The sequence below is a fragment of the Bombina bombina genome, chromosome 5 (assembly GCF_027579735.1).
Source record: "Bombina bombina isolate aBomBom1 chromosome 5, aBomBom1.pri, whole genome shotgun sequence".
NCBI classification, from domain to species: Eukaryota; Metazoa; Chordata; class Amphibia; order Anura; family Bombinatoridae; genus Bombina; species Bombina bombina.
In genome coordinates, this window is record NC_069503.1 from 338,479,525 (window position 1) to 338,506,776 (window position 27,252).

General features: G+C 34.3%; 1 protein-coding gene across 1 annotated transcript in view; it reads left to right on the forward strand.

Moving 5' to 3' along the window:
* Nucleotides 1-5,158: 5,158 nt before the first annotated feature.
* LOC128661474 (ATP-dependent translocase ABCB1-like) overlaps nt 5,159-27,252 on the forward strand; it is a 261,506-nt gene continuing 239,412 nt past the window's right edge. The window contains exons 1-4 of the mRNA XM_053715723.1: nt 5,159-5,234; nt 8,954-9,047; nt 10,315-10,372; nt 15,711-15,849. Coding sequence (XP_053571698.1) covers nt 5,159-5,234; nt 8,954-9,047; nt 10,315-10,372; nt 15,711-15,849 — 367 coding nt within the window. The remainder of the gene's footprint in view (nt 5,235-8,953; nt 9,048-10,314; nt 10,373-15,710; nt 15,850-27,252) is intronic.

Sequence of the window (27,252 nt, forward strand, 5' to 3'; positions counted from 1 at the left end):
TATTTGTTTAAAAAATAAGATAGTCAAAAATCATATTATGTTAATCTCCAAATTTCAAGCAAACTTAAATGTCTACAATTTGGCAATTATAGTTACATCAAAGTGATGCCTCTGAATCACACCTTCTATTTTTTGTAACCATATTGTCAAATAATCCAATTATATTACAATTGATAATATAGATTTAATTTGTTTGTTTTAAAACAAAATATAATTTTTGCTTTTTAAGTAACATTAAAGATAATCACCTAGATTACGAGTTATGCGCACTATAGGGAAATTAACAAACGCAACAAAAGCGGCGTTATTCAACCGCCTATAGCGCAGCCATTACAACTTTTTAAAAACCCGGCTTGTGCGTGTGATGTGGTGCTTTTAAGCTCCTACGGCATAAAATAAAAGCGCTGTTTTGACGTGCTCGTGCATGCTTTCCCCATAGACATCAATGGGGAGAGCGGGTCAGAAAAAAGTCTAACACCTGTGATCACGGAAAGAAAAGCTCCAAAACGCAGCCCTTTGATGTCTATGGGAAAAAAAAAATTAACGTTTAAACCTAACACCCTAACATAAACCCTACATCTAAACACCCCTAATCTGCCCCCCACCGACATCGCCGACACCTACATAATGTTATTAACCACTAATCTGTCACCCCGATATTGCCGCCACTTAAATAAAACTATTAACTCCTAATCTGACGCTCCCGATATCGCCGCCACTATACTAAAGTTATTAACCTCTATTCCCCTGCACCCCAACATCGCCCACACTATAATAAATATATTAATCCCTATTCCGCTGCTCCCCGACATTGCCGCATCTAAAGATATGAACCCCTAAACCTCTGGCCTCCCACATCACTACCACTAAATAAATCTATTAACCCCTAAACCGCCAGCCCCCCACATCGCAAAAATCTAAATTAAACTATATTAACTCCTAAACCTAACCCTAAGGTAACCCTAAACCTAACCCCAACACCCCCTAACTTTAACATAATTAAAATAGAGCTAAACTAAAGTTACAATTATTAACTAAATAATTTAAAACAAAATACATACTTATCTGTGAAATAAAACCTAAGCTAGCTACAAAATAAATTAGTTATATTGTAGCTAGCTTAGGTTTTATTTTTATTTCACAGGTAAGTTTGTATTTATTTTAACTAGGTAGACTAGTTAGTAAATAGTTATTAACTATTTACTAACTACCTAGTTAAAATAAATACAAACTTACCTGTGAAAATAAAACCTAAGCTACCTTACACTAAAACCTAAAATTACAAAAAATAAAAAAACATTAAAATCGCAAAAAAAAACAAACAAAAAAAATTATCCAAAAAAATAAAAATTATTACAATTCTAATACCCTTTAAAAAAAAAAAAAAAAACACCCCAAAATAAAAAAGCCTAATCTAGAATAAACTACCAAGGGCCTTTTGGGGGCCCTTAAAAGGGCATTTTGTAGGGCATTGCCCTAAAGTTAACAGCTCTTTTGCTACAAAAACAAACAAACACCCCCTAACAGTATACAAACTCCCACCCCAAACTACCAAGGGCCCTTAAAAGGGCCTTTTGGGGGCCCTTAAAAGAGCCTTTTGTAGGGCATTGCCCTAAAGTTAACAGATCTTTTGCTACAAAAAAACACAAACACCCCTAACAGTATCCAAACCCCCACCCCCCCCAAACCCAGAAAAAAATAAAAATAAAGTAAAACCTAATCTACCCATTGCCCTGAAAAGGGCATTTGTATGGGCATTGCCCTTAAAAGGGCATTTAGCTCTTTTACTGCCCAATCCCTAATCTAAAAATAAAAACCCACCACAAAATGAAAAAAAAAAAATACATTACACAAAATAACAAACAAATTATCAAAAATAATAACAATTATGCCTATTCTAATACCCATTTAACCCCCCCCCAAAAAAAAAAAAACTTAATCTAGAATAAACTACCAATGGCCCTTAAAAGTGCCTTTTGTAGGGCATTGTCCTAAGTTAAACATATGAGAAGAAGTGTGCGCAGGAGAAACACCAAACTCCCCCAACCCTATAGGCAATAGGGAAAGTGCAAGATAGCAGAAAAGAGTGTATATGGAGGAGCGCTTAAGCTTAAGGTGTACAAATGTAACTCAATAATATCATAGAGTAGATAATAAAAAATGTGGCTATGCCAAATTTATTAAAACAATTTAAAACAATATAAAATAATGACCATAGATCTATGTAGAAATCGGACGTCTCTGATATTTAGAGGGCTAAAACAGTAAACAGATGGGTGATTACCACCATAAGGAGAGAAAATCTCTGATATAGGTTATAACTGGATTCAGATAAATTATAGGGGCCCCCAGTAGTGAGTCACTAGAAACTTGATCCTAATTGCTGGTAATAGCTGGATATGTATTACCTTTCCTTCCGAGTGCTGTCTCTGACTCTAACGGCTTCCAAACTTTCACCTCCGTAAAGGCGCGTGTGTGACCGATGACGTCACAGAACGTGGGCGCTGTCTAAAAACAGTGGATCCTATTGGTCAGGACCGTTCTTGTATCGGAGGAATAGCAGCCGCTATATTGTAGAAAAGAACAACAATGAAGTATCCGCACTTAGTGCAATTTGCACGCAGGATAAAATGGCAATATCTGTATTTTTTTTTTCATTTTGTGGTGGGTTTTATTTTTAGATTAGTTTACTGTTTTAGCCCTCTAAATATCGGAGACGTCCGATTTCTACATAGATCTATGGTCATTATTTTATATTGTTTTAGCTTGTTTTAATAAATTTGGCATAGCCACGTTTTTTATTATCTACTCTATGATATTATTGAGTTACATTTGTACACCTTAAGCTTAAGCGCTCCTCCATATTGCCCTAAGTTAAACAGCTCTTTTACCTGTAAAAAAAATACAAACACCCACTAACATTACAAACCCCCACTCCCCAAACCCACGAAATAAGAAAATCTATCTAAAAAAAACAGCTATCCATTGCCCTGAGAAGGACATTTGTATGGGCATTGCCCTTAAAAGGGCATTTAGCTCTTTTGCTCCCGAAACCCTAATCTAAAATAAAAACCCACCCAAAAAACCCTAAAAAAAGCCTAACACTATCCCTCGACAATCCACTTACAGTTTTTGAAGTCCCGCTTGAACGATCTTCATCCAGGCGGCAAGAAGTCTTCATCCAGGCGGCCTCTTCAGAATGAGAGCTGCTTATATCTTAAATTTTAGCAACTCTAATTCCTATTGGCTGATTCAAATTTTTCAGCCAATAGGAATGCAAGGGACCCCATCTTGAATCGTGTAGCTTGCATTGAAGATTCAGTGTATGGCGGCGACCATATGAAGAGGATGCACCGTGCCAGATGTTTTCAGGATGGACCCGCTCCGTGCCGCCGGGATCAAGATAGAAGATGCCCCCTGGATGAAGATTGAAGAGGCAGTCTGGATAAAGGCTTCTCGCTGCTTGGATGAGGACTTCGCCACCGGAATGAAGATTTAAGAGGCCGTCTGGATGAAAACTTCTTGCCGCCTGGATGAAGATCGTTCAAGCGGGACTTCAAAAACTGTAAGTGGATCTTCGGGGGATAGTGAAAGGTTTTTTTAAGGGTTTTTTTGAGTTTTTTTAATTTTAGTTTAGAGTTTGGGCAGCAAAAGAGATAAATGCCCTTTTCAGGGCAATGGGTAGCTTAGGTTTTTTTTAGAGTTAGGTTTTTTTATTTTGGGGGGTTGGTTGGGTGGTGGGTTTTACTGTTGGGGTTTTTTGTATTTTTTTTTCAGGGAAAAGAGCTGATATCTTTGAGGCAATGCCCCACAAAAGGCCCTTTTAAGGGCTATTGGTATTTTATTGTAGGCTAGTTTTTATTTTTATTTTGGGTGGTCTTTTTATTTTGATAGGGCTGTTAGATTAGGTGTAATTCTTTTTTATTTTGGATAAAATTTTTTGTTATTGTTCGTAATTTAGTGTTTGTTATTTTTTGTAATTTAGTCTTTTTTATTTTTTGTAATTATATACTTTAGAGTAGTGTTAGGAATTTTTTTATTGTGTAATTTAGTTTAATTTAATTGGTAGTTATTTAATTTTATTTTAATAATTATATTAGTTTAATTGTTAGTTTTTTTTTTAATTTGACTGGTAAGTTTTAATTTAATTTAAGATAGGGAAATTTTAATTTTAATCTAAAGTTAGGGGGGCGTTTTAGGGTTTAGGTTTAGGGGTTGCTAGTTTAATTTAGTTTATTGCGATGTGGGGGGCTTTCGGTTTAGGGGTTAATAGTTCATTTTAATATATTTTGTTGTGGGGGGCTTGCGGTTTAGGGGTTAATAGGTTTATTATAGTGGTGCGGCGGTGTAGGGCTTAATAACTTTAGTATAGTGGGGGAAATGTGGGCGGATGGCAGATTAGGGGTTTATTATATTTAAATAGTGTTTGCGATAAGGGAGGGCGGCAATTTAGGGGTTAATAAGTTTATTATAGTGGTGACGATGTTGTGGAGTGGAGGAATAGGGGTTAATACATTTTTTTAGTGGCGGCAATGTAGGGAGCGGGAGATTAGAGGTTAATAAGTTTAATATTTATTTATTTATTTATAAAATATTTTACCAGGAAGGATACATTGAGATTTCTTTCGTTTTTAAGTATGTCCTGGGTATAGTGTTTATAGTGCCTCGGTTTAGGGGTTAATAGGTAGTTTATGGGTGTTAGTGTACTTTGTAGCAGTTTAGTTATGAGTTTTATGTTACAGATTTGTAGATAAAACTCATAACTACTGTTTTAGATGGCGTTACGGATCTGGTCATTTTAGGCTGTAAGTTTTTTAGCCAGAACGCAAAACTCGTAATACCAGCGCTATGGGAATCCAATTAAAAAACGTAATTTTTAAGAGTGCGGGACTGACGTTGCATTACAGGCTAAAAGGCTTGCGGTACAGCTATACCGACAAGACTTGTAATTGCTGCGGTGCTGTTTTAACTATGAAAATACCATATTTTCAGCATTAAAAGACGAACGCAAAGACTTGTAATCTATCTGAATGGTAATAATAACTGTTTCATATACTATAAATACAATTTGTAACTAAGTTAATTACTTTTTAGATTATATTCAGCAAAAAAATGTCATTTTTTTAGCATTTTTTTTAAAAAAAAAATAACAGCAAAAATGTGTTTTTCTACAGAACAAGTTTTAATTATGAAGGAAGTTGCTGTTATTCAAATAAAGGAAATATGTGACACAGGTGAGTTTCACTTAAGATGTATAAACTTAATTTTTTTGAACAGTTACTGAAAACATGTTTTTCGTACAAACCAATGATGATAGATAATCATAGAAGATTTTATAACACATCTGCGCATCCAAACTAATTAGGTATTGTTTTCCACAACCTGGACAAGCATTCTGGGGAAAATATAATTTTCCCTTTTTAAAAAAAAAAAAAAAAAAAAAATTATGTCAGTTGTTTAAATATTAAAAGTAAATGTAGTTTTTTACTTCCTAAAGCAATGTATGTTGGCATGTTGTAACCTAGATTTCCTTTATCTAATCTTTACTGCTGAGGCCAGTTAGCAACAAATCAAGTCACTAAAGTATGCAACAATGATGGTGGCACTTCCAACTAAATAAATAAATAATGAATGTACATTTTTTTTTTTTTTTACCAAACATAATAAAAACCTTTATTTTACAATCCAAAAAGTATTTGAGTTAAAAAATGTTCTGCTTATTAGAATGTGAACTGAACATGCAAAAATAGTTTGGAAAAAAAACATGCAAAAAGTTGCAATTTTTTTTTATAGTGCATTTTACGTTATATTTCCCATGGATTGGAATGTGAGATAGAAAATTATTTTAATTTTAACATTACACTCATATGCATATTTAAAGGGCCATAATACCCAAATGTTTAAACACTTGAAAGTGATGCAGCATAGCTGTAAAAAGCTGACTAGAAAATATCACCTGAACATCTAGATGTAAAAAAGAAAGATATTTTACCTCAAAAGTTTCTCAGTAGCCACATCCCATTGTAAGGGACTTCTAAGCAACAAATCAGTATGCCTGTCCCGGGACAGCGGAAGGAGCGAGCTTTCATGCACACTCATCTTATTTCCCTATTCAGTCTAAGGAAGTTTACAAAGAAATCTCATGAAAGTTAAGTGAAATCTCATGAGATCACAGTAAAAGAGTTCATGACCTCAGCAGTGCTGATGCTGATTGGCTGCTGTTCATTTCATCTTTTTTCAACAATTTGTTGGGGAACTGCGGTTTAGGGGTAAATAGGTTTAGTTTGTGTCTGCGATGTTTGGAAACAATGGTTTAGGGGTTAATAGGTTTAGTTTGTGTCTTTGATGTTTGGAAACAATGGTTTAGGGGTTAATAGGTTTAGCAAAAGATAGATTTTGTAAGGGCGCTAATAGCTGAAGATACTAATTGTGAAGTAATTAATATTAAAACATCCGTGATAAATATCAAGTGATTATTGGTTTGTAATAAATAAAAAAAAAGCTTCTATCAAAAAATAGGGTGGTTTAATTAATAACAATAAAATTTATGGAACACATATGATATTTAAAAAATTAGAGACGTCTCTAGTACAAATAGTTGACCACAAAAGTAATACTCATTAGTATTTCATAGGGGATAGAAATTGAAAAATATATATATTTTTTTTATATATATATTTTTATTACAGAGAGTTCAGGTTTACAACATATTAACAGTTACATACATATAATTCAGAATTAAATATAAAAATACGGAATATCTTCACAGCAGGTATTAAGTTGTCAATCAATGGAATCCATGATAGTACAATTAGTTACAACCTATGCTTAACCCACTCAGACATCAGGTCTTTTCTCGCTTGATTAATACCCGAACTCTCTTATTTTAACTTTTTCCAAACTAGACTAACCCCTAATACTAAACAAAGTTATAAACCTCTTACTTTAAGGTCGAAAAAAAAGAAGAAAACAGAATATATGCTTCCAAGCAATGTATGAAATTACTGAGGCACGCTTGGTTATATCTTAACAATAACTGAAGTAGTGGGCCTAAACAAATCTTTCAATTTTTAGAAACATTACTAACATCATTTCTCTATCAAAATCCTAATAAAAAAAAAAAAAAAGGAAAAGGAAAACAAGGAAAAAGGGGAAAATAAAAATGTCCCCTCCACTCCTCCATCTCCTCCCACTCCCTCCCCTTATTAATACCATGCTACTGGAAAAATGTCACGTAAGATTAAACCTTCGAAGTATGTAGATTTATGGAATGATTTAGTGAGTATATATTGTGTGGATAGAGGATAAGACTTTATGATTTTTAGCCATTTGTTAAAGAAGCTTTGTATTTGTTTATCACATGTACTGCATATATTGTATTGCTCAAACATAATCTGTGTTTTAACCGCATTTAAAAATATACTAAAAAGAGGGGGTTTATTGTTTTTCCAGTTCTTCAGAATTAAATTCCGAACTATAAGAATAACAGTGTTAGCTAAATTATGGGATGCTACATCCGATACTAAAAACACTATGATCCTTGGGTCAAGCACTAGATTCTCCTTTGTATTTTTATTTAACCAATGATTTACCTTACACCATAGTTGATTTATTTTCGGACAAAACCAAAAACAGTGGAGTAAGTCTGCTGCAGGAAAATGGCATTTATAACACTGGCCTTGCGTTCCTGGAGACCAGCATATAAGCCTTTTAGGTGAAATATACGCATTATTAAGAAGTTTTAAGTGAGATTCTTTCCAGGAGGAGGGAAGGAGAGCATTGTTCACCCACTTAATACTTCTGCTAATTGTTTCAAAATCCATCCCATCAAAGTATTTGGTCCAATATACTAAACATAGATCCAAAATTAACTGGCCCTGTTTTGCAAGCAAAATTTTATAAAATAGCGAGATTGAATGATTCCCCTGACTGTATAGGTTAATATAATCGCCAACTCTATCATATTTCCCATGCCAGGGCCCCAACTGTAACTTTTCCTGTATAAAGTGACGTATCTGGAGATAGGCATAAAAGGATTTGTTCGAGAGATTAATTAGCCACAAGAAAAAGGTCTGTTAGTATGTGACTAAACAATTTCTAAATTCCTTCATGAATTAGTTAGAGTTCATGCATAAAAAACATATAGCATCTAAAAATGCATATAACATCTGTTTAAAACAACAATTTAAAACAACATTTAGCGGCTTAATAAACTCTGTGAGTACATTTCAATGTTGATGGAGCAATGACTTATTAGTAAGGCTGTACAGTTGCTTTAAAGGAATACTAAACGGTTTAGTTAGTTGCTAAACGGTTAGTTTGTGTCTTTGATGTTTGGGAACAGCGGTTTAGGGGTTAATAGGTTTAGTTAGTGTCAGCGATGTCGGGGAACTGCGGTTTAGGGGTTAATAGCTTTATTTTGTGATTTAGGAACACTTAAAAATTCTGAATATGAATAAAGAATGGATCCAAAAATTCGGAAACAGATTTATTCATTTTTGGAAATTTATTCGGGATTTTAGTTATGGTGCCGATTCGGAAATTTGGATGCATTCAAATCTCGGAATCGGCCAAAATTAGGGCGAAAACTAAATTTGATCAAAACAAAACGCACGTCTAATTTAGGAGCTGGCCCATTTTTTTTCAGAACCTGGGTAGCACTTGCTGATTGGTGGCTAAATGTAGCCACCAATCAGCAAGTGCTAACCAGTGCGGAACCAAAAATGGGCCAGCTCCTAAGTTTATATTCCTGCTTTTTCAAGTGAATATACAAAGAGAACAAAAAATTGATAATAGGAGTAAATTAGAAAGTTGCTTAAAATTGCATGCTCTAGCTGAATCATCAAATTAAAAAATTGGGTTTTATATCCCTTTAATTTAACACTGTGGCATTTTTTACAAAACAGTAGAAAAATAATACAGAACTAAATGTGTGCTAAATATTCTCCTGCAGGTGAAGTTCATCAAGATGCCGACTGCAACAATCCAGAAATGCAAAATAATGGAAAAAGTGCACAAAATGGAAATTTTAAGAACAACAAGGGAAAGTAAAGCATTTTGTAGCCACTTAAAATGAAATTCTGTGTTTTCATCAAATCCCTCTGCCATGTGAAATAAATGATTTTTTTCTTGTTATATCTAGGCATAGTAACAATATAATCAATAGTAAGAACAATAAAAAAAACCTAATGAATTGGGTATACTTGGAATAAACTTGCATATCAAAAGAGTCATACACTTAAAATAACCAGACACAATTGCCTAAAATATACTAAGACAAATGCCCATATTTAACATACTCTGTGTGCAATGAGAACATAACAATACAGTACATAATACTGAATATTAAATATTGTTTTTCAAATGCATTGTGAGCACAGCAGCAACAAAGCTGAAAATTAGTTTTCCAGCTCAGTATGTCAGTATTGTAATTTTCATAGAATGTGTAATAGAGATGTAGTTTATACTTTGCTTAATTGGATGTTAAACAGTAAATACATGCTAGATATGATTTATTCTAAGCAAAGATTAGCCTTAGAATAAAATGTAGATGTATTTTTACAATAACATTAGTTGTTTAAATAATGGAAGTATAAGTGTAAAGGTTTAGTTTCTAAAAAGTACTTTAGCTTCCACAAAGTAAGGAGCGCAGCCATGTTTTAACTAGTTTTCTATTTATCTCTGTGCAAATAAAGCTGTGTGGTATCCCTTTTTGGACAGTCTCTTTTATTGCCTGTTTTATATATGTTTCTAATTGTCTTAAGCAGGGAAATAGATAAAGGGCAACTTAAGTTCAAAATGGCGGTGCCCATTACTTTATAGAAACTTATTGGAATTAAGCAAAACAGCATTTTGCTGCAAGAAAAGGGAACAAAATAAATAATGGAAGTATATTTATAGTTTTTAACTGCACATAATAACATTTTTATAATATAATCTTAAACCGTTTAGTATTCCTTTAAAGCAAATACTTTATTCTGACAGAATCAGTGTTATAAAGATTACAGTCTGCTATACAATGATCTTACTTGCACAGGCATAAACAAAATAAAAATGCAAAACAGCACAATATAACCATATGAACAACTATATAACTTTTTTTTTTACTTGGATTCCTAGAAATTCCATAAATGTTGGAAGTTATTGAACGGTAAACACTTTAATATAACTATATCTGCAGGGAAGATCAAATGATTATAGACTTAATTTGTGAACACGTTCTCAACTGTCTATCTATAATCACATTTAAAAGGACAGTGTAGTCTTGTATTTTAAAGAAATATTGTATTCAATGTTCCTGTCTTAACTTTTCAGAGACAAAAAAGAACCCAGTACAAAGGCACCAAAAGATATGGTGGGATTTCTGGATCTAGTAAGTATATACTTTATCTCTAACATGTCTAAACATGTCACTCAGCCCCACTGTTCTAATCTCATTCCATATCCTAGCTGATATAGAGGAAGCTTACAAGTATAATCATTGCTGCAATCACATGTTTGATATTTCTAGCTTCCAATTTGAAGTTGTGGAAGTTCAGGGAGTAGCAAGCATTACATCATATGGAGACATTGCTGCAGTGTTGTCCTATGTTATTCTGTGTAAGACCTGCCCTTAACCACAGAAGCTGTATCTCTTGTTGTCCAAACCATACACTTAAACCCAGATGCCCTCAGTGAGCAAGTGCACAACACTTTTATGACAAGGCTGGGCTAAGTCCTTAGTGTCAGTAAGGGTAGAAGATAGAGAAGGTATTAGATGTGAAGGGATAGGGTCAAGTGGGCAGGTAGTGAGGTGTGAGGAAAACAATAGGGAACCCACTTCATTCTCAGTGGTTGAGTGGAGGGTGCAGAGAGTGGCGGAGGGGGTGACCATATTGTATACACTTCTTACAATCAAGTAAATCAGCTCATATGAACTAAAAAAAAATTATTCAAGATTTTCTTGAGACTGGAGAGTACTTAAAGTAAAATAAATATTTTCTTGGAGCATATGCAGTATATATATTCATCATTTAGTCAATTTGAATACATACATTTAAGATTTAGGAATTCCTGAAGAAACCTTTCCAGTGAATCCATGAAACTATAAATAATATTTACGGCCAGATTACGAGCAGACCAAAAACGTTTGTGCCCGAGTGATAAGGGGTTTATCTTTGGGGTTTGCGCTCGTCGGGCCTACCGCTGGTATTACAACTTGCAAGTAAACGCAAATTCTTGAGCACAGTCTTGAATTACACTAAAAACATTAACATAATTATTATGAGTGTATAGTTACACTCATAATAATAACACCATCTAATAAAAATTATTCAAAAAAATCTCAGATCTCAGGTGTTAGAAAAAAAAGGCAGGCGAAGGGCTTTAACATAGATATATACATATACATCTTTAAAAATGTATATATTATGTCTATATATGTGTACATATGTATTTATATGTGTTTGTATGTATTTATAGAAATATATATACACATAAACACATAACTACATACCTAAAGATATTGAGACATACAGCATATACAAGTAGATGACAACATGTGAAAGCATAATTATACAATATTCATTTTTAATAAAGGGTTTAACTATGTATTTAATGTAAATATTTCACATTCCAATGTTCTGCACATAGACAATGTTTTTTGTATTTATAAATAAATATTCCTATTTATTTCTGTATAAATCTATACTTATGTATAATCATTTATATACACTGTAGGTATAGATATATATTGTACCAAAAAAACATCAGAAATATGTAGAAATATTTATATATGAATAAATAGAAAATATTCTGTTAGCACAAATGAGAATATGTGATCGGGTTTGTACGAGAGTGAGGTGAGCTTTTTTCCACTTAATTTTCTCCATTGGCTTCTGTAGGGGAATACGTGAATGCACATGGGATATTCTAACTTTACGCTTTTTGCGCTTGTCAGGTTAGCACGAAAGTGAAAAGCAGTTTACTTTCAACTCACAATATGAGTGCATCCCGACGGGTGCAAGCACAATTAACGCTCAAGCGAAAGCGTTAATTTGCGCTTTACTCATAATCTGGCCCTTAATAAGCTATTATTATTTCTTTTAATTCTCTGTTTTTAGCTCACATTTGTAGCCAAACCTTTTTTATTCTCTGTTTTAGCTGATATTTGTACTCAAAATACATATAGGGCCAGATTACAAGTGGAGTTCTAATTAATGCTCCCACTCGAGCATTAACTGCGTTAGAAGAAAGGTTTTCACACTTGTTAAGTAGAGATTGTATTATGAGTTGAAAGTAAACTGTTTTCACTCGTGCACTAACCTGATGAGTGCAAAAACCCAAATTTACAATATCACGTGTGCGTTTACCCCCTTAGAAGTCAATGGAGAAAAAAAGTGAAAAAATCTCCCACTCTTGCACAAACCGGATTGCATATTCTCATGTGCACAAACCCGACATGAAAATATGAATATTTCACATTCCAATGTTATTCACATGGTAGAAAATTTTCTATTTATTCATAAATAAATATTTCTACATGTATCTGATGGCTTTTTGGTACTCTCTCTCTCTCTGTCTCTATATATATATATATATGTGTGTGATATTATATATAGGTAAATATATATACAGATATATATATAGAAATATGTGAATGACATTGGAATGTGAAATATTTACAGTAAATACACACTATAACACTTTATTAAAAATGAATATTGCATAAATATGCTTTTACATGTTTTCATCTACTTAACTGCCAAGGGCTCCAATACACTTATATACGTCTATATATGTTTACATATGTATTTCTGTGTTTATATGTCTGTAAATAAATATATATATACACATACATAAATACATATCTATACATATAGACAAATTCGAATTTCGAATGTAGAACGAATGTTATTACCGAAATTCGAATTCGAAATTCGAATGTCGATAAGAACGAATATTCTTAAAAATTCGAAAATCAAATGTTATTTACAGTTTTTGAATGTCACTTTCGAATTCGAATGTTTATAATTATATCGAATGTCTACATTTGAAATTCGAATTTTTCAAATTTGAATATAAATTCGAATTTTTTGAATTCGAATATAAATTCGAATTTTTCGAATTCGAATATTGCATAATTCGAATATTACATTTAAAAGCATTAGAAATACTATTACAATCTAAATTCGAATTTTTCGAATTCGAATACACGTATTGCATAATTCGAATATTACATTTAAAGAAAAAGCATTAGAAATACTATTACAATCTAAATTCGAATTTTTCGAATTCGAATATTGCATAATTTGAATATTACATTTAAAGAAAAAGCATTAGAAATACTATTACAATCTAAATTTGAATTTTTCGAATTCGAATACACGTATTGCATAATTCGAATATTACATTTAAAGAAAAAGCATTAGAAATACTATTACAATCTAAATTCGAATTTTTCGAATTCGAATATTGCATAATTCGAATATTACATTTAAAGAAAAAGCATTAGAAATACTATTACAATCTAAATTCGAATTTTTCGAATTTGAATATTGCATAATTCGAATATTACATTTAAAGAAAAAGCATTAGAAATACTATTACAATCTAAATTCAAATTTTTCGAATTCGAATATTGCATAATTCAAATATTACATTTAAAGAAAAAGCATTAGAAATACTATTACAATCTAAATTCGAATTTTTCGAGTTCGAATATTGCATAATTCGAATATTACATTTAAAAGCATTAGAAATACTATTACAATCTAAATTCGAATTTTTCGAATTCGAATACACGTATTGCATAATTCGAATATTACATTTAAAGAAAAAGCATTAGAAATACTATTACAATCTAAATTCGAATTTTTCGAATTCGAATACACGTATTGCATAATTCGAATATTACATTTAAAGAAAAAGCATTAGAAATACTATTACAATCTAAATTCGAATTTTTCGAATCTCGAATATTGCATAATTCGAATATTACATTTAAAGAAAAAGCATTAGAAATACTATTACAATCTAAATTCGAATTTTTCGAATCTCGAATATTGCATAATTCGAATATTACATTTAAAGAAAAAGCATTAGAAATACTATTACAATCTAAATTCGAATATTTCGAATTCGAATATTGCATAATTCGAATATTATATTTAAAGAAAAAGCATTAGAAATACTATTACAATCTAAATTCGAATTTTTCGAATTCGAATATTGCATAATTCGAATATTACATTTAAAGAAAAAGCATTAGAAATAATATTACACTCTAAATTCGAATTTTTCGAATTCGAATATTGCATAATTCGAATATTATATTTAAAGAAAAAGCATTAGAAATACTATTACAATCTAAATTCGAATTTTTCGAATTTGAATACACGTATTGCATAATTCGAATATTACATTTAAAGAAAAAGCATTAGAAATACTATTACAATCTAAATTCGAATTTTTTGAATTCGAATATTGCATAATTCGAATATTACATTTAAAGAAAAAGCATTAGAAATACTATTATAATCTAAATTCGAATTTTTCGAATTCGAATATTTTCGAATGTAATCGTAAAATTCGAAACCGAATATTCGAAAATCGAATGTTAGAATGTTATGTAAACATTCGAAATTCGATTCGAACGAATGTGTTAAAATTCGTGCCGTTTTTCGAATGTTGCGAAACATTCGCCCATCCCTAATACATATGTATTTCAATGTTAAAGCCCTTTGCATGCCTTTTTTTTTCTAACACCTGAGACCTCATACATTTGAGCCTTATAACTTCTGAGTACAATATTTTCTGTGAATAATTTTTATTAGATAGTGTTATTATGAGTGTAACTATACTTTCTAATGTATTTTTGATTTTGCAAAACCAGAGCTCTGAAGTTGCAGTAATCATTCTTTCGTAAATGGCGATTGCGTTCAAGCAATTATGTTTACTTTCAACTCGTAATACCAGTGGTAAGCTGGACAAGGCAAACACCCACGATAAACCCCTTATCGCTCACGTGCAAATGTTTACGCTTCACACGTATTCTGGCCCTAGCTGTTTTAGCTTGTAATTATTTTGCCACCAATGACATAGCTTGTCCATGCAAAACAGACATCATATTTATTTAAAATAAATTAGTGAGAGATAAACCGATAAAACAGGACAATTATTATTGTCAGGTATTTGTAGAGCGCCAACAGATTCCGCAGCGCTAAATATATACACATCATATTGTTCTGTGTGTTTTTTAATACCTCTATATATTTATATATACATCTCTTTTAATATTTGGGCTCCATGCACTAAAAGGCGAGCAGACAAGCTTCTCAATTTGAGAAGATGTCCGCTCGCCTTTGCTGCATACGGGCAGCCTATGAACAAGATCCAATACCCATATGTATCATTACAAGTGAGCTCATAAAGCCAGCCCCTTCTCTCACACGACCAATTGCATGAGAGAAGGGATTGTTAATCACCCTGAGCGAGCGAGCTTTCGCTGATTTCTCTAATGACCGCTGCTTCTTACCTTGCGGGAAGCAGGCTCGCATGTGTGAACCCGACCTACAATGGCTCCGGAGCAGCTTATGCAGCTTTGTACATGACGCCCTTTTTCTTTGTTAACTATCTTTATGTAGCATTCATTAGACAAAAAACAAGAATGTTACAACTATTCATTTTATATTATGCATTATGTTTTCAGTGTTGTTTTTATGCATTGATAGTTGCAGTATGCTGATGTTTGGGATATCGTTCTGATGATCACTGGCCTGGTTTGTGCTGTTGCTAATGGTACAGGACTGCCGCTCTTAATCATTGTGTTTGGGCAGATGACAGATATCTTTGTCCAAAGTGGTTTAAATGGTAAGTCAAATGTATTTCACTACCTTAAAGGGACATTAAAGGGATAAAAAAAACATTTGTTATGCAAATGAAAAATAAACATTAAAACATGAGAAATATACCGCATATTTTAATAAATAAGATTAAAGGGACAGACTAGTAAAAATTAAACTTTCAGGATTCAGATAGGGCATGCAATTTTAAACAACTTTCCAGTTTACTTTTATCATCAAATGTGCTTTGTTCTCTTGGTATTCTTTGTTGAAAGCTAATCTAATTTCTAAGCCCATGAAGGCCTCCTCTTATTTCACAGTTTTTTACAGTTAGACAGCTCTAGTTCATATTTGCTATATAGATAACATTGTGCTCGCTCCCGTGGAGTTACCTAGGAGTCAGCACTGATTGAACCCCTAATCTGCCGGCCCTAATATCGCCGACACCTACCTACATTTATTAACCCCTAATCTGCCGCCCTCAACGTCGCTGCCACTATATTAAATGTATTAACCCCTAAACCTAAGTCTAACCCTAACCCTAACTCCCCCTAACTTAAATATAATTACAATAAATCTAAATAAAATTACTACAATTCACTAAATTATTCCTATTTAAAACTAAATACTTACCTATAAAATAAACCCTAAGATAGCTACAATATAACTAATAGTTATATTGTATCTATCTTAGGTTTTATTTTTATTTTACAGGCAACTTTGTATTTATTTTAACTAGGTAGAATAGTTATTAAATAGTTATTAACTATTTAATAACTACCTAGTTAAAATAAAGACAAATTTACCTGTAAAAAAAAACCTAACCTAAGTTACAATTATACCTAACACTACACTATAATTAAATTAATTACCTAAACTAAATACAATTAATTACAATTTAAAAAAATTATCTAAAGTACGGAAAAAAAAACACTAAATTACAGAAAATAATAAAATAATTACAAGATTTTTAAACTAATTTCACCTACTCTAATCCCCTAACAAAACAAAAAAGTCCCCCAAAATAAAAAAAACCCTACCCTACACTAAATTACAAATAGCCCTTAAAAGGGCATTTTGCGGGGCATTGCCCGAAAGTAATCAGCTTTTTTACCTGTAAAAAAAGTACAAATACCCTCCAACATTAATACCCACCACCCACACAACCAACCATATTCTAAAACCCACCCAATCCTCCCTTAAAAAAACCTAACACTAACCCCTTGAAGATCACCCTACCATGAGACGTCTTCACCCAACCGGGCAGAAGTGGTCCTCCAGATGGGCAGAAGTCTTCATCCAAGCCGGGCAGAAGAGTTCCTCCAGACGGGCAGAAGTCTTCATCCAGATGGCATCTTCTATCTTCATCCATCTGTGGCGGAGCGGGTCCATCTTCAAGACATCCGACGCAAAGCATTCTTCTCGGGCCGACGACTACCCGACGAATGAAGGTTCCTTTAAGTGATGTCATCCAAGATGGCGTCCCTTCAATTCCGATTGGCTGATAGAATTCTATCAGCCAATCGGAATTAAGGTAGGAAAAATCCTATTGGCTGATCCAATCAGCCAATAGGATTGAAGTTCAATCCTATTGGCTGATCCAATCAGCCAATAGGATTTTTCCTACTTTAATTCCGATTGGCTGATAGAATTCTATCAGTCAATTGGAATTGAAGGGACGTCATCTTGGATGATGTTAGGTGTAGACATAAAAAGTATTTCCCCATAGGAATCAATGGGGCTGCGTTAGGAGCTTTACGCTGATTTTTTGCAGGTGTTAAGTGAGCGGTGAGCTTAAACTGCTCGTTTGCACCGCACGCCTGTTAATGCAAAACTCGTAATCTAGGTGTATATTTTTAAACAATAACAATTCTGTAGTAGACTGTCCATTAAAGTTGAAGCTGGTCTGCACAAAATTGCTGTTCAAGCATCAGTTGTTTACTGGTAGACTATTTTCCAGCACCCTAAAAAACACAAAACCAAGCAGGTGCTTTTCGCTGGGTGAGAGGGACAACTAAGTGATAGAAAAGTGAGCACTGAAATGTACAATTTCAAATAAAAGCATTTTTGCAATATAATTCCATTAACAAAAATTCTTCTGGTAAAAGTTATTACTATTTCAGCAGCATGTGCACATGTGATGTGTGACTAGAGCATCAGGATTGAAACACCATGGGGCCGATTTATCATATGTCGGGCGGACATGATCAGCTGAGCTGATCATGTCCGCCCGACATGGCTGAATGCCGACAGCATATGCTGTCGGCATTTAGCATTGCACAAGCAGTTCTGTTCAATGCTTGGGCTGATTGCTGTTCGCCGCCTCAGAGGAGGCGGACCAGTTAAGGAGCAGCAGTCTTAACCGTCTTTACGGAAACAGATGCATTGGTACCGATTGACCGCTTGGTAAATCGGCCCCCATTTCTGATCAGAGAGCTGGCGGTCATGTGTTTTGCATCAATGAAGACTTTATTTGTGTAATACAGGCCACTGCCAACTCTCTGGTGAATGAATGCACAGAATATTCACAGTATACGTGCATATGACACTGAAAAACTGTAATAACTTTTAGCTGAAGCATTTTTCTAATGAAGTATATTGCAAACATTTCTGTTTCAAAACATGAATGCACCCATGCGCATCCATTTTGAAATTTTTATCTCTTTAAAGGGAAAGTGAATGCTGTTGAAAATGTTATATAATTTTCACTATGGGCCGAATTATTATAGTGCGAGCTGACAAGATCTGCTGTAGCGGATCATGTCCGCCGCACATCGATAAATGCCAACAGTATACGCTGTCGGCATTTATCATTGCACAAGCATTTCTAGTGAAATGCTTGTGCAATGCCGCCCCCTGCACATTCGCGGCCAATCGGCCGCTAGCAGGGGTTGTCAATAAGCTTGATCGTATCCAATCGGTATCCAATCGGACTGATTGCTGTCTGCCACCTCAGAGGTGGCGGACGAGGTAAGGAGCAGCGGTCTTATGACCGCTGCTTCCTAACTCCTGATTCCAGCAAGCCTGAAGGCTCGTGGGGAATTAGAAGCATTCAGGCCTTGATAAATTGGCCCCTATGTGTAGAATTACGTAGCATAAGGATAGCCTTCCTTATGAAAACAGTTTTCAAAATACCTCATTTACAAGCCAAAACTGTACATACCTCATAATCAAATTCATCCACTTTAGTGCAGATTTTTTTTTTACTTGCGTGCCATGGGTTCACTGTCTAATCGCAATGCATCCAATTGCGCCATTTAACTACATGTAGCATACTCCTGCATTAGGAAAAGCTGTTGGATTGATCAGACACATGTGCTTAGACAGTGAACCCGTGAGACGCTAGTTAAAAAATTTGCTATGCTGAAGAGGATGACTTCGCTTGCAATGTAAATATAGTTTTAGCATTCAAATTAGATATTTTGAAAATGTTTTCATGGTAAAGTCCATCCTTATGTTTCATAATTCTGCATATAGCGCAAAGTTATATAACATCTTCAACTTTTACTGTCCTTTTAATATAGTTCATAATAATAAACATGTTTTCAAAAAATAATCGAAGGAGAATAAAAAACAAAATATAATTTATAAGGCTCTACAAAAAAAGTAGCAAAAGCAGTTTTTATCACAACACACCAACACATTTCTACACATTCACCTAGATTACGAGTTTTGCATTAAGGTGTGGTGCGGCTTTTAACACTGAAAAAATGGTCATTACGCTGGAATGGCCAGGAACACATATTAGTTGCGGCGGTATGGCTATACCGCAAGCATTTTAGCCTGTAACGCAACGTCCATTCCGCACTCAAAAAAATGACGATTGAGTGTGGGATTTCCATAGCGCTGGTATTACAGGTTGTGCGTTCATACTAAAAAGCTTGCGTTACGGCCTATACCAACACGATCCATACCGCAATCTGAGAACAGTAGTTATGGATTTTGTGTAACAAAAATGTTTCACAAAACTCATAACTAAAGTGTTACAAAGTACACTAACACCTATAAACTACCCATTAACCCCTAAATTGCCACCCTCCCGCATTGCAAACACTATTTAAATATATTAACCCCTAATCCTCCGCTCCTCGACATTGCCGCCACTAAATAAAGTTATTAACCCCTAATCCGCCACTCCCCGACATCGCCGCCAACTAAATAAACTTATTAACCCCTAAACCTTCAGCCTCCCACATCGCGGCCACTAAATAAACCTAGTAACCCCTAAACCTCCTGCCTCCCACATCGCCGCCACTAAATAAACCTAGTAACCCCTAAACCTCCGGCCTCCCACATCACCACCACTAAATAAACCTATTAACTAATAAACTAAACCTATTAACCCCTAAACCGCATATATATATAGTATAAAGTAGATTGGCACTCACTGGACTTTTAAAAAACAAAACGTGGTTTATTGTTGTGACGTTTCGGAGATCAAACCGTCCCCTTCATCAAACCTGATGAAGGGGACGGTTTGATCTCCGAAACATCACAACAATAAACCATGTTTTGTTTTTTCAAAGTCCAGTGAGTGCCGATCTACTTTATACTACAAATAACCACTGTTCCTGTGACCCTGGCCGTTTACTGAGGAGGAGGTGAGAGTGCTTATCCCACAACTATCATTATATATATATATATATATATATATATATATATATATATATATATATATATATATATATATATATATATATATATATATATATATATACCTGTGTATATATATATATATATATATATATATATACTGTATATATATATATATATATATATATATATATACTGTGTATATATATATATATATATATATAAATAAATATATATATATATACATATATAGTCGTATGCAAAAGTTTAGGCACCCCTGACAATTTGCATGATTTCCATTTATAAAGAATTGGGTGTTTGGATCAGCAATTTCATTTTGATCTATCAAATAACTAAAGGACACAGTAATATTTCAGTAGTGAAATTAGGTTTATTGGATTAACAGAAAATGTGCAATATGCATCAAAACGAAATTAGACAGGTGCATACATTTGGGCACCCCAACAGAAATATTGCATCAATATTTAGTAGAGCCTCCTTTAGCAGAAATAACAGCCTCTAGACGCTTCCTATAGCCTGTAATGAGTGTCTGGATTCTGGATGATGGTATTTTGGACCATTCCTCCTTGCAAAACATCTCCAGTTCAGTTAGGTTTGATGGTTGCCGAGCATGGACAGCCCGCTTCAAATCACCCTACAAATTTTCAGTGATATTCAGGTCTGGGGACTGGGATGGCCATTCCAGAACATTGTACTTGTTCCTCTGCATAAAGTCCAGATAGATTTTGAGCAGTGTTTTGGGTCATTGTCTTGTTAAATTTCCAGCCTTGGCGTAACTTCAACTTTGTGACTGATTCCTCAACATTACTCTCAAGTATCTGCTGATATTGAGTGGAATCCATGCGACCCTCAACTTTAACAAGATTCCCAGTACCGGCACTGGCCACACAGCCCCACAGCATGATGAAACATCCACCAAATTTTACTGTGGGTAGCAAGTGTTTGTCTTGGAAAGCTGTGTTCTTTTGCCGCCATGCATAACGCCCCTTGTTATGACCAAATAACTCAATCTTTGTTTCATCAGTCCACAGTACCTTCTTCCAAAATGAAGCTGGCTTGTCCAAATGTGCGTTTGCATACCTCAAATGACTGTTTGTGGCGTGTGTGCAGAAAAGGCTTCTTCCGCATCACTCTCCCATACACTGAATTGTTGAACGATGCACAGTGATACTATCTGCAGAAAGATGATGTTGTAGGTTATTGGAGGTAGTCTGTGGGCTGTTTTTGACCGTTCTCACCACCCTTTGCCTTTGCCTCTCCGATATTTTACTTCTGGGCACCCATTTATCAAGCTCCAGATGGATCTTGAGGGCTTGTGTTTCGGGCGAGCCTGCAGGCTCGCCAGAAACAGCAGTTATGAAGCAGCAGTCTAAAGACTGCTGCTCCATAACCTTGTCCGCCTCTGAGCAGGTGGACAGACATCGCCGCAATCCAACCTGATCGAGTACGATTGACACCTCCCTGCTGGTGGCCAATTGGCCGTGAATCTGCAGGGGGCGGCATTGCACCAGCAGCTCACAAGAGCTGCTGGTGCAATGCTGAATACGGAGAGTATATTGCTCTCCACATTCAGCGAGGTCTGGAGGACCTGATACGTACTTTCGGATCAGGTCCACCAGACCTTTGATAAATATCCCCCCTGGCCTTAACAAGAACTGTGCCTGTGGTCTTCCATTTCCTCACTATGTTCCTCACAGTGAACACTGACAGCTTAAATCTCTGCTATAGCTTTTTGTAGCCTTCCCCTAAACCATAATGTTGAACAATCTTTGTTTTCAGGTCATTTGAGAGCTGTTTTGAGGCCCCCATGTTGCCACTCTTCAGAGGAGAGTCAAAGAGAACAACAACTTGCAATTGGCCACCTTAAATACCTTTTCTCATTATTGGATGCACCTGTCTATGAAGTTCAAGGCTTAATGGGCTCACCAAACCAATTGTGTGTTCCAATTAATCAGTCCTAGGTAGTTGCAGGTATTCAAATAAACAAAATGACAAGGGTGCCCAAATGTATGCACCTGTCTAATTTCATTTTGATGCATATTGCACATTTTCTGTTAATCCAATAAACCTAATTTCACTACTGAAATATTACTGTGTCCTTCAGCTATTTGATAGATCAAAATGAAATTGCTGATCCAAACACCCAATTATTTATAAATGAAAATCATGGAAATTGTCAGGGGTGCCTAAACTTTTGCATACGACTGTATGTATATATATGTGTGTATGTGTGTGTGTGTGTGTGTGTATTTAATTATATATAAACATTCTATGTGAAGAAAATTGGAAGTTAAAATATGCATAACAAACTTAATAATGTTAATGCAAAATAACTATCAATACCTATATCTGTAGGAATGGAAATATAGATATAGGTATATATATATATATATATATATATATATATATATATATATATATATATATATATATATATATATATATATATATATATATATATAATAAAAATACAATTTTCCTGTATTTGAAGAACATTGGAATGTAAAATATTTATAGTAAATAACCAGTTAAACACATTAATTTTATTATAGAATTATAATTTAGATACAGACACACACATATATATATAGATAGATATATACACATATACATATTATAGCCTTTTGCAGTCAAATACCTGGCCATATATATCCATTTGAACCCGTATAATACATTTTTATTAATATTTTTTACTCATTTTTATCAGATAGTGTTTATATGAGTGTAACAGTTTATCTTAATGTATTTATGGTGTTTGTTGCAACTTTATTTTAACCCTAAACCTTTACACAAGGTCTTTAGTCACACTAATTCGACTCACATTAAATTTATTTGAGCTCATGTGAAAGTTTACTTTCAGCTTGTAATACGCATGCAAATGAATGTGCCTGTGATATACTTTTTTTTTGCACATACTGGGCCCGATCCGATATGAATCGTCGCCCGCAAAAGCTGATGACGCCAATATTTGCGCTGGTTTGGTATCCTATATACGGCGTAACTTAGAAGTTACGCGCGTATATTTCTGCCGTCGCCCGTAGTTTTTTGGGCCATAGGCAGGTATACCAAACCAGTGCAGTTTGGTATCCAATATACAGCGTAAGGACTTACGTGGCGAACATGGAGAAATCTTACTCCATTTTCACCTCGCCACAAAAAGCAGCCGTAAGAAGCCTTACGCTGACTACTGGAGCCCCGTAACTCCCTAAACTACCTGCTAAATAAACCTAACACCTAACGCATGCGCAATGTCTATCTAGCTGTCAACCGCGATCTGCTAAATAAAACCTAACACCTAACGCATGTGCAATGTCTATCTACCTGTCAACCGCGATCCCCCGCCGCAATCCCTAATAAAGTTATTAACCCCTAAACCGCCGCACCAGGACCCCGCCGCCATCTACATAAACTAACCCCCTACTGTGAGCCCCTAAAACCGCCACCATCTAACTGATCTATCCCCTAATGTGAACCCCTTACACCGCCGCCATCTACCTTATCTATCCCCTAATCTGACCCCTTACACCGCCGCCACCTATATAAAAATTATTAACCCCTAATCCAATCCCCCTATACCGCCGCCAGCTATATTAATATTATTAACCCCTAATCTAATCCCCCTAAAGTAATAAGCTCTATTACCAGCCCTTAAAAGGGCCTTTTGCGGGGCTTTGCCCCAAAGTAAACAGCTCTTTTGCCCTATAACCTGCCCTCCCTACACCGCCGCCACCTATATTAATAGTATTAACCCCTAATGTAAGCCCCTTACACCGCCGCCAACTATATTAAAATTATTAACCCCTAATTTAATCTACCTACCCCACCGCCAGCTATATTAACTATATTAAGTATATTATAGTTAATATAGTTATTACATTATATATATTAACTATATTAACCCTAATTATATTAGGGTTAATATAGTTAATATAGTTACTATAGTATTTATATTAACTATATTAACTCTATCTAACCCTAACACCCCTAACTAAATTCTTATTAAATTAATCTAATTCATATTATAAACTAAAATATTCCTATTTAAATCTAAATACTTACCTATAAAATAAACCCTAAGATAGCTACAATATAATTAATAATTACATTGTAGCTATGTTAGGGTTTATATTTATTTTATTTTTTTATTTTTTTGGGGGGTTTATATTTATTTTACAGGTAAATTGTTAATTATTTTAACTAGGTATAATAGCTATTAAATAGTTATTAACTATTTAATATCTACCTAGTTAAAATAATTACCCAATTACCTGTAAAATAAATCCTAACCTAAGTTACAAATACACCTACACTATAAATAAATTAAATAAACTACAAATATCTATCTAAAAATACAATTAAATAAACTAAACTAAAATAAAAAAAACAAACACTAAATTACAAAAAATAAAAAAAAAGATTACAAGATTTTTAAGCTAATTACACCTATTCTAAGCCCCCTAATAAAATAATAAACCCCCAAAATAAAAAAATGCCCTACCCTATTCTAAATTAAACAAGTTCAAAGCTCTTTTACCTTACCAGCCCTTAAAAGGGCCCTTTGCGGGGCATGCCCCAAAGAAAACTGCTCTTTTGCCTGAAAAAAAAAACCACAACACCTCCCCCAACATTACAACCCACCACCCACATACCCCTATTCTAAACCCACCCAAACCCCCCTTAAAAAAAAAACTAACACTACCCCCCTGAAGATCTCCCTACCTTGTCTTCACCCAACCGGGCCGAACTCCTCATCCGATCCGGGCGATGTCTATCCAAGCGGCAAAGAAGAATTCTTCATCCCGGCGATGTCTTTCTCCAAGCGGCAAAGAAGAAGTCTTCATCCCGGCAGCATCTTCCATCAAGCGGCATCTTCAATCTTCTTTCTTCGCTCCGCCGCCGCGGAGCATCCATCCCGGCCGACGACTGAACGACGAATGAGGTACCTTTAAATGACATCATCCAAGATGGCGTCCGTCGAATTCCGATTGGCTGATAGGATTCTATCAGCCAATCGGAATTAAGGTAGAAAAATCTGATTGGCTGATTGAATCAGCCAATCAGATTCAAGTTCAAGCCGATTGGCTGATTGGTGCACTTCGTTCTCCCCAGAGACTATGATCAGCTGGATTAGTAATTAGAACACCAGTAGTGGGGTGAAGTTGGTGATTTTAAGTTAAAATTTAACCTTTATTGGTTTCGTTAAAAAAGAAACAGAACACACAACATAAAAAGTTAAAAAACACAAATAGAGTGGGCCAATAGAACGAGTCTGTCACATACCTAAGTGTTAACCGTGTTATTAAATTGAAGGGTGTGAGAATCGGGTCACAAATACTGTCTAGATAATATGGAGAGGAAATGTATTTAAATCTCCAGGGAGAAGACAAAAAATAGGTATATATTTGTATTTCCCTAAGTATAACTATAACGTAGTAATGAATTGGATACTTTTTGGGTTTATCAAGTAGGTAATCTTGAATTTATTGTATTTTTCTCTTGTTAATAATAGTACACTGAATCATATTGAGAAAAAATAATAACAAATTGAACTCAATGAATAAACAATAGGTCTATAATCACCTTTATACAAATAAATGTCAGTAAGGTACCCGTATTTTGTATTTTAGGTTGTAGATGTCTTTTGTCATTGGCTCATGTATTTAAATTACCTTGTATCTGCACTCATTACTTGAGTTAGTATTGTTTATATTTAGAATTACTATGTTTTGAGCGTTTACCAATTCACAGTAAGTTGTTTAGCTTGATTGGTAGCTTAATGTCTTTTGTCATAGGCTCATGTGCTTTGGATTGCTTTTATGTCTGCAATCTGTACTTAGATTTCAATTATTATCAAGTAATAGGAGATAGTACAAATATTAATGGAGGTAAATGGAAATGAAGTACACCAGGTTTGTATCCTTATGGTTACTAAATATCTTTTACCATTGGCTCATTGGTTTAAATTCTCTAGTATTTACAATCATTACTTGGATTTAAATTGTTATCTGGAAATACAAAATGATGAACTTATACTGATTCGCAATCAGTTAATTGGCTTTATTGTCAGTCTAATGTTTTTTTGTCATTGGCTCTAGAGTTTTGGATTGCTCTATGTCTGCAATCTATACTTAGATTTCAGTTACTGTCTGATAATACAGAATAACTGACACTGACTGCTTCTCAGTCTATTAGTTAGTTTGATTAATAGTTTGTCACTCTCAGAAGGTGATGTGGCTTGTAGTATGTGTGGTCTTAAGCTTAATCTATGCACCTAGATTAGAATTTGATACAGCTACCAATAGATACCCGCTGCTAACTGAGCAAAACAGAAACTATTTGGCAATATATGCTTTGGTAACTCAGATATTTACCCTAAAGGTTGTACCATCAGGGAGCATTAGGCTGCAACTACTATTTAAAAAGATTCATATAGAATCAAGAAGATTGATACATTTTTGCTTATGTAACTTCATCAGCTACAATATATTACATCATTTGAAGTTAATTATGTAACTTCACTAGTTACAATACATTATAAATTTAAGCAATTTAGCCAGTACTCCCCTATACAAAGTGGTACAATCCATACTCAGTACATCAATTGAACATTCAGACCACACATACTATAAGCTACATCACCTTCCGAGAGTGACAAACTATTAATCAAACTAACTAATAGACTGAGAAGCAGTCAGTGTCAGTTATTCTGTAGTATTAGACAGTAACTGAAATCTGAGTATAGATCGCAGACATAGAGCAATCCAAAACTCTAGAGCTAATGACAAAAAAACATTAGACTGACAATAAAGCCAATTAA